Source organism: Quercus suber, unplaced genomic scaffold (assembly GCF_002906115.3).
Source record: "Quercus suber isolate HL8 unplaced genomic scaffold, Cork oak 2.0 scaffold_440, whole genome shotgun sequence".
Classification (NCBI taxonomy): domain Eukaryota; kingdom Viridiplantae; phylum Streptophyta; class Magnoliopsida; order Fagales; family Fagaceae; genus Quercus; species Quercus suber.
In genome coordinates, this window is record NW_027069891.1 from 76,948 (window position 1) to 86,650 (window position 9,703).

At 36.9% G+C, this 9,703-nt stretch overlaps 1 protein-coding gene across 1 annotated transcript; it reads right to left on the bottom strand.

Annotated features, from left to right (window-relative positions):
• Positions 1–6,253: 6,253 nt before the first annotated feature.
• LOC112007671 (uncharacterized) lies at positions 6,254–9,703 on the bottom strand. Its single transcript, XM_024040038.2, has 3 exons — positions 9,209–9,703; positions 8,764–9,111; positions 6,254–6,962 (listed from the first exon to the last, which is right to left on the bottom strand). The coding sequence occupies exons 1-3, from the start codon at positions 9,518–9,520 to the stop codon at positions 6,468–6,470; spliced, it is 1,155 nt and encodes a 384-aa protein (XP_023895806.2). The 5' UTR covers positions 9,521–9,703; the 3' UTR covers positions 6,254–6,467.

Genomic DNA, 9,703 nt, shown 5'->3' on the forward strand with positions numbered 1-9,703 from the left:
AAACAATTGCTACTCAAACTAGTGCATATGAAATGGGTTGCAAGAACACAACTATATAAATGGAGTGAACCTCCAATTGACTTGACAAGTTTTTATTTTTTTTGTTATTTATTTATTTATTTATTTTTGAGAAGAAATTGACTTGACAAGTTGACATGTGGAATATAAAATAATATTATAACAATATTAAAAAAAAAAAAGCATTAATATAAGGAGTAAAGATATTATTATTTTTTTTTAGTCTTCCACTTTTATTTTTTTTTATCTTTTTGGTAATGTCTGGACAGATATTCTCCCACTTTTGAAACCCCTTTGTCGGCACAACTCATAAGCATAACCTTAAAAGTTTTGGCGAAGCCGAGAGAAAGCTTCTATTGGGCCTGACTACAAAATTTCCATAAAGTGGACTAATGTGGGCTTCATAGAAACACTCTTGGATCCAACAGAAACATCATGTTAGCCCATTTTAAGGAAAGAACATGATAAAAGACTATGACTATACTTACAAGCCTGCTTGTTTTGGCCCAAGACAAAAAGGTTAAGCTCCCTCTGATTAATAATAAATTAGCCCAGCCAGCCCATGGATTAAAGTATTAAACAAAAGAAAAACCCGTCCATAGATAGGCTGAGACACCAAAATGAAGTTCGGATTCTTTGGCAATAATGATCAAAGTAATGAATTTCGTTCTGGATCGAATAGCTAGAATTTTCCATTCCAATTAGCTAACTGGTTCGACTCACCTTTTATTTCATCTTCCAATCCATTCACTAAATTTGGTCAGAAATGATGATTTTGATGGTATGCAAACAAATCTTTTTTTTTTTTAAATATAATTATATAATTTTATTCTTCTCTCTATCTCTCATGGCATGCACCTATTGGTTCCAACTCAGTCTTGCCTCTTTTGGGTGGTATGTCATCCTAGCAGGGCATATCCCCCAAAAGAGATTGAGCAGGAACCTTAAAACAAGTCTTTCCCTCTCCCCACCTCCAAACCATGCCCTCTTACCTCTGACCCATGACCCCACCATGTCTCGTATTGATTGGGTACAGGCTAGTGGTGCCTGGGCCTTACGCGTGCATATGTCTAAAATCTGCCTGCTGTTCATACATTTGCCGTGTACTGGAGATTTTTCCTGTATTGCCTGTCGTCCATTTCTGGCTTTTCACGAGTTGCTACTTTGATTTCCCGCTCCCATAGGGTCTGGGCTTTACCGAGTACTGGGCTTTGCATTCTTTTCAACCCAATTCTTTAATTGCCTTAGCTTCCTATCGCGTTACTCGGTATTTCCTGCCGCGGCGATTTGTTCCTGCTGGGCCTCTTTCCAGGCCTGCCGTTCCTTTCTTTCCCCCAGTGGCTCAATATGGCCACTGGTGTTCTCACTTATGGGCTCTAGTGTCCCTTTTCTTTCCCTTGGGCCTTTCCGGCCCATTTACTTCCTTTGGACTTCCTTGATCCATTTACTAGCTTCGCATCCCATAGGCTTTTACTAACTTAATTAGGCTTCCCTGGCCCAATTTCCTCATTCTCATTCTTGGGGTTCATGAGCTTGCCATTATCCTCTACTTTCTTTGTTTACATTGCTTTGGGCCTACCGCAGCCCATTCTCATTTTTCATACCACATACTGCCCATAGGTGTTGTTTTCTCTCTTTCCAGGCTTTTTAGGCCCACTTACTTCCTCAAGACTCATTTGTTTATATTAAGTGCCTGTGATCCATTATTCCTGCCGCTTGGGCCTAATAGTTTTACTTAGTTTGCCGCTTCTCTGCTGCCCGTATTTCTGAGTTGGGCTGCCTTCTGCCTATTTCAAAAAAAATGACCCTCAACAAAAAGCAACCCCTACTGTGTCTAAACTAAGCAGCAAGGAAACATTAGCAGGCGGTTCAAGAAAAATAACAAAGTCTTGGGAAAGCAAGGCTCCCCTCCTAGCTAATGTATCAGCATATTTGTTAGCCTCCCTATAGTAATGTTGAATCTTCACCACAGGAATATCCCTCAGCCCCGCAACTCGTTCTGGTTTCTATCTTCTTTGTGTAGCATGTCCACCCTGAGTTTGGCATCCAGTCCTATAATTACTGCTGGAAATTTTAAAGCAATACACAGGCAAATTCCATCACGAAGAGCCCAAAGCTCAGCATCAGCACAAGTAGTGGTCCCTATAGCTCTAGTAAAACCTCGCACCCATTCCCCACTAGCATTGCGGATCAATCCTCCTCCCCTGCCAAGCTGGGGTTCCCAATGGAGGAGCCATTCGTATTTAACTTAACCCAATTTGCAGGAGGGCGATGCCAATTGACCTTTATAGTTGTGTGAAGACCACCAGACCTGCCATTTGTTCTAAGATAAGCATATTCAATGCCTTTGGCCATCACCTCTTTCTTTAGATCAATCTGGGTTCTCTCTTTGCCAAATACTACACTATTCTATGAAGCCAAAGGCTCCAAATCCAAAAGGGAAATACAACCCCCCAATTAATCCCTGAGCAAGGAGATTTTTTCGTGCTACGGCAATTCAACCTCAACCAATCCATAAGTCTAGTCCCATAAAACAGAGAAGGCTGCATAGGCTAGGGAAATGAGTTCCAAAAGCACTGAGCAAAATGGCAATCCCTTAAAACATGGATAATAGTTTCCAGGGCACCATTGCAGATTGGGCAAGAGGGGGAGATGTCCATACCTCGATAGGTCAGGGTGGCTCGGACAAAGATGCTATTGTGATAGCATTGCCAGATGAAACACTTCACCTTAGGGATGGTGGTAGTCTTCCAAATCCAGTCACCTTCAAAAGTATTGGCTTGATTATCATCACCTTCCATGCTAGCCAACCTATAAGCCTCCTTAAGCTTAAAAGCCCCACTTGAGGAGATATGGTATAATATTATGTGATGATGAATTTCGTACATTTATTTTGTAATGTGTGTATATATATTAACTTTAACGGTGACTTTGAAATTATATACTAAAATAAACTAGTGTCGAAATATTTTGTTCCAATAGATAAAACTGAATGGCTATCAGTTCAAAATTAACAACTTTAATAACGACGGATCACATTTAGAGGCAGAAATTTTTTTTCCAGTAAAACAAAAAAGGTGACAGAAATTTTTTTTTGATCAGTTGCTTTCGGCAAGAGGAAAAAAAAAAAAAAATATATATATATATATATATATATAGATATTGGAAGAACACATAGCAAGAGAATATTCTTTCAATGTTAAAGATGGTGGTACGATGAATCCAACATACCTAACAAGTCCTATCAGAGAAACAAAAAGTAAATGAACAGATTAACATCAGATTGTACCATAAGGATACTTGCAGATAAACATGTGGCCAAGGATGCAATAGCATGTGGACGAGAAGAAGCAGAAAAAGAAAAAAAGAATGAATACTTTTTGTACTAAATACCCAAAATACCAATGAAATCAGATTCAATATGGATAGAAAAATAAAGAATGATTGTTTGTTAATGATTAGAATATTTCACTCTTACATGATGAAAATGAAAAATGAATTACCTTTTTATGATGTTTCAAAAAAATCATTTTTCTTCTTTCCTTTCTCATGATGTTTTGAAAAGATGAACTTCATTGATTGATTCATAATAACATTTGTTCTGTCAGATTTGCTGCTATTGGAGATGGTCCAGATGGAGTGGTCTAGCTAGTATTATGGACCAAGTTGTAGAAGGGATCGCGAGAGAGCTAGAGGGAANTTTTTAAACCTTTTTTTTCTCACATAGGACATATTATTATTATTTTTATTATTATTATTAATATGATTTTTTTTGTTTACTTTATTCTGATACGATATTTTTTTTTTTCCTTCATTAAGTGTGTGTCTATTATATATATATATATATATATATTTTTTTTTTCATATATTCATGAATGACACGATCTATTATGTAATGAGGAATAACGATATTAAGAATGTACACTATTTGATTTGAATTAATTATTTGATATGGTATAATATTATTATTATTATTTTGGTAAAGAGGAACTTTCATTAAGAACTAAACAACTACATCAGGATCAATAACAATCCGATCAAAAGTGTTGGGGCCTTTTTTACCGTGTTGGGCTGAGCTGTCCCATTGTGGTTGTAGGCCCAAGTGTTCTGAGTTGTGAGAGTCGAGACCGGTCCAACTGAAACTCAACTTGGCCGGCTTGTGCACAAACTAGGCCTCGTCTGCTAGGAGAGTGCTGCGGCAAGCAGAGCTGTTTCAGAGAAGCTTGTGGCTGATAGACATAATTGATAAAAACAGAACAATGTATTATGGAATGACCAGATAGTTCTTTTGATAGTGAATGACCAAATGATCCACGATCACAATAATATTAACAATTTTTGACAAATAAAATAGTAAGAGCAAATGGTAATAAAGATTAATCAACAAATAAAGGAAATAAGCCCAGTTCGGTCCGCGGGAGCAAGGTTAAGGAGGAATAACGTCTCTTCTCAACACGATTAACCTCCGAGGAAAAGAATTCTTACTGTGGAAATTAATGGGTTTGAGGGAGGCGAACCTGAATGGACAATGCCCAGGACAATTATAGAAGAGAGCAGGGATTTGGGAGGGAGAGAAGGGAAGGGACCTATCAGTGCGTGCCACTAACACTTGCTCTTTTCTTTCTGTCTTTCTCTCCTTTTTATTCTTTCCTTAGTGATTTCCACAATTGTAATTTTTAGTATTGTGCTTCCCCTGTTTTCCTACGTATGTCTTAGAGTCTTTTTCTTTACGTTGTGTTGTATTGCCCTTGTTGTTGCTGTTCCTGTACACGGTAGAGGCTTCCTTCTTATAGTGCCTGCCGTGACCGGATTTTACTATTCTATCCCTTAACCACTTTTGTCTGGTGTGGGCGTACTTGCCGACCATCACTGTTCCGTCTGCGAGTTCCCTTGTTACAAACAAAGACAACTATTTTGTCTGTTAGTCTACCGTGGCAGCTTTTCCTGCTACGGTGATGTTTCTCTCTCTCTATCTCTCATGGCATGCACCTATTGGTTCCAACTCAGTCTTGCCTCTTTTGGGTGGTATGTCATCCTAGCAGGGCATATCCCCCAAAAGAGATTGAGCAGGAACCTTAAAACAAGTCTTTCCCTCTCCCCACCTCCAAACCATGCCCTCTTACCTCTGACCCATGACCCCACCATGTCTCGTATTGATTGGGTACAGGCTAGTGGTGCCTGGGCCTTACGCGTGCATATGTCTAAAATCTGCCTGCTGTTCATACATTTGCCGTGTACTGGAGATTTTTCCTGTATTGCCTGTCGTCCATTTCTGGCTTTTCACGAGTTGCTACTTTGATTTCCCGCTCCCATAGGGTCTGGGCTTTACCGAGTACTGGGCTTTGCATTCTTTTCAACCCAATTCTTTAATTGCCTAAAGGGATCGCGAGAGAGCTAGAGGGAAAGGGAAAAATACGAGTTACTTTATTGCTTAGTCTAGCTTTTATATATTGAACTTTGAATTTTAACCATTTTGGACTAGTTGTATTATAAGCCTAATTCATTTCAAATATTACTGGATAAATACTAGTAGAGATATGTTTTATTATAATAAAAAAACATTTGTTTGGATTAGGATTAATTATATTAGTTTTGTTGAGTGGAGGTTAAGTCAGGTCAAGTCTCAGTTAACCCATTAGCGCTATGCCGCCTTCCTTTAAGAGAATAAAGTTGTGTCATTACCATCAACTATAGCTTTTCGTATAGTAGGTAGTTTGGTCCTAACAATTGGTATTAGAGTATGGTCATAGGTTTAACTCCCCTACTACCAAGTCCAACATCCTACAGAGGTAGATGCAGAGACCATGTTAGGTCAAGTCTCAGTTAACCCATTGAAGCTGAGCTGCCACTCTTTAAAGGAATAAAGTTGCGTCCTTACCATCAGCTATAGGAAGTTTCAACTCCCTTGAAATAGTACATTTATCCATAACGAGTTGTAACATTAGCATTTTGGGTTAAATTTTATCCTGTACTTCAATAAACAGAGAGTAAAATCTTTTATTTTTATTTTTATTTTTTAATTCCCTCTATCCATGTATGATAAATCCTCTACCTATATATGTTCATTTATTAAGGATTCCATATTTTAAGATTCAATTGGCTGTTTCCTTAGTGCAATTGAGACTTGCCAATTCCATGATTGGATCTTACTTTCACATAGCAAACCCAAGAAGATATAGTGAAAAGGATGCATAAAAAATAGATGAAATATTACCCTAGTATTTTTCTCAAAACATTGCCTTAGAAACACCAAATCTCTTATTCCACCCAATGCTTGAATTGGTCATTTGATTTCAACTTAAAAAGATTGGACATTTGAAGCATCTACATACTACACTAAAAGCATTAAATAAACAATTACACCATAAACCCACCAATATTGTGATTAGAAGAAGAAGAAAAAAAAAAGCATAAAAGCAAAAAAAAGAAAAAATCCTAATGTTAGTGAATCATGGGGAGTGTAGGTTGTCCACAATATCAGCTGGAGGGATGAAGTAGTCTAGTGAGAGCCCTGGTACATTATACACAACATCATCAATTGTCCAAACTTCTTCCATTCTAGTCCTAGTATGTTGTTGTGACGACTCCCCAAACCTGAAAACTGTGGCAATTGACCTGCCTTGATGAGCAATTAACACACCATCCACATCTCTATAGTCTCCAATGCTACTTCCTATTGTAGTTTCCCAATACACAATTTCATTTTCTGGGGTTTGTACCCTAGTGAGGTGGGAGTCTTCCAAGTATACAAGGAGACCACTCTTTTGGCAAAAATAGCCATATAGTACATGCCTAATCACCTCTGCTGAACCATCATTTCTTTCCATCACAGCTGCTCGGTCTGCACATACTTTTAGTACAAAGCAGTCATCATGCCCAAGTCGTTTCTCTCCCAGGCATTGGGCATTGGCAAATAAGCTGGCTGTGGTTTTTGGGTCTAGGCCCTGAACATATTGATATAACCAAAACAATTTAGTAAATAAACAATAGCATGTTAGCTAATTTAAGATGGTAATATAATCAAAACTTGATTCTGGATTATTCATAAATTTAGATCCATCTTTCATTTTCTTTTTTCTTTTTTAAATTTACATAGTTTTTGTCCTCTTTTTTCCCCATGATATAAGTTATCTTAAAGTAATTTACTTGTTAGAAGGCACAGAGTTTTTATTATTTCTTTATTTAAATTTTTTTTGAAACTCACTTATAAAATTATCTCTAAATTATTAATTTTATGATCCTTACTATGCCAAAAAGAAAAAGAAAAAAATGATAAGACAATTCAAAGAAAAGTTTAGTTGAACTGTTGAAGCATGATCCAAGCATTTCTAGAGCCAAAACATGTTGGAAGCAGAGAAGAAAAGAAAAAGGCTGGCTCTGAAAATTTGGTGTATGTACATTTGAAAAAAAGTTGTACCATTTGTTCATTGATGTTTCTAATTTCTATGAGCTATTCAAAATAAAAATATTGTTTCTCCATAAAAAAAAGAAAGGTAGGGAGTGATATGGGAATAAGTAGCAAAGAAAAAAAAGATGAAGGAAAAAAGACAAGAAAAGCAGGGGGCTATGATGCAATAAATGTGGAATTATTCACTAAAGTGAAAGAAATAAAGAAGAAAAAGTTAAAGGCAAAGGATAATAGACATGCACTTTAGTAACAGTAAGCTGCAATCCCAAGGTTGAAGAAATAGTATTGTGTAAAATGACCATAGATGACATCACAAAGATAATCACGTGCTCTACCTAATTCAGTGACTGACAGTGTTCATAAAAATAAAGCCTTAATATGTAGGGTAAAGCAAGGGACAGTTTCTCCATCATTGTCAGCCAAAATATACCATTTCTTGGGATTACGTCTTTGTTCCTCGGTCTCTATCCTTGTCTGGTAAAGGAATTTTTGAATACCCTAGGGTTTGCTTGGAGTCTTGGACCTCTATTCTATTTTATTTTATTGAATTGGATTTTATATTGTTATACAACAAAATTGAACTTTACCTATTTGACCTATTTGAGCTTTAATGAGTCTTTATTTACTAAGTGCACAAAAATATTTAATGGTAGTGTCTAACATTGTCTTCTTTTCTTTTATATTTTTTTTGAGAAAAAAATATGAGTAGAAGAGAGTCGGATTTTTTCTATCTGAAAGCAACTATAATGACATTAGCAACTATAATGACATTTTATCGGCTGATTCTAAACTTGTAAAAATATAGTGACATTTTATCCGCTGATTCTAGACTTGTAAGACTTGTAAAAATAGAGAATTTGGATAAAACATAACTGTACACTCATCCTTATAAAATAGAAGATTTGGATAAAACATAACCGTACACTCATCCTTACCAAGGACACTAATGTCTAATATTATTTTAGACAATGAAGTTTGGTCTTATTTGATTCTCTAAAACAGAAAAGTTTGGTCTTATTTTGAGCACCGTGATTATTGGACCCAACCCAAATGAAAATTTCCTAACTTTGACCCCTTTTTTGGTTTAACTACAACTGTACTAAGAATACTTTTGGTATGAGTAGGGTGTAGACGAATGCCAATATGGAGAACATCATTGATCCACCAAAATTGGCATACATATCTCATTACAATTGAGATACCGAATATTTTATTACCCATTTGAGAAAATTTGATTGTATATGACATAAAAATGATTCCAAATCTAATAGTATACAGAATCTCGCGAAAAATAAAATTTTAAATCTGTAATATTTAATATAAACCAAGGTTAGTACCTGTATGATGCGACGGAGTGGGCGTTGGGGGCCTTTTGCTGCGTGTGTGCCTAGCCAAGAAGTGTGGCGCCACACAATTTTGCCATCACTACCAGCTATGACTTGATTGCCACCCACAACCAAATCCAGAGACCACTTGCCAGGCAACATTTGCCAAAGAACAAAGCAACCATTTTCACCACTTCTTGTTCCCAAAGTTTTCACATTCTTCCCAGAGGAAACTTCTGTCTCACAACAAATCATCTTCACCGTCCCTGTTGCGTACATGGTTTTTGCACACTTTTGTTGCTTTAGACACCCCGTGGCCGCTAGATATTGTTGTATGATATAATTTGCAATTGAAGTTTCCTGTTAAACAACAATTCAGAACGTTACAAACAACAAAATTGAGTAGTAGTAGTAGTAGCAGTAGGAATAAGAATATAACATGTATATATATGTATACCATAGGAATGTCTTTGATGTGAAGACGATCAATTGGGTCATTGACTAGGGGAATTGGAGCAAGAGGGCAACCAAGAACACCAAGCAAAAGCCTCAAATCTTGCTTTTTGGGTTGAATAGCACCATCAAATGGGCTTGAAAAACTGGCCCCGGGAGAGTTTTTTGTTGCTCTAAACCATTCACGTATGACTTCCCAAGAGCTCTCTTTTTTGTTTCCTTCTTCTTGCATTTCTGGGTCTGGCCATTCCATTAAGGGTGTCAATGGTTGAGGCACGTACCACACTTGTTGCTTTCTTCTCATTTTAGAACCCATATCATGAAACTAAAAGTGGTGAATAAGAGAAACAGTTATTGAAGAAGATAATGGAAATGGTTGAACAAGAAGAAGAAGAAGGAGAAGGAGTAGTATCTAATGGAGGTCATGGTTTGTGGTTATATTTAACAAAAGGTGAGGGACTGTGAAAGAGTTTGAAGCATTGTTTGTGGGAAGAGACAA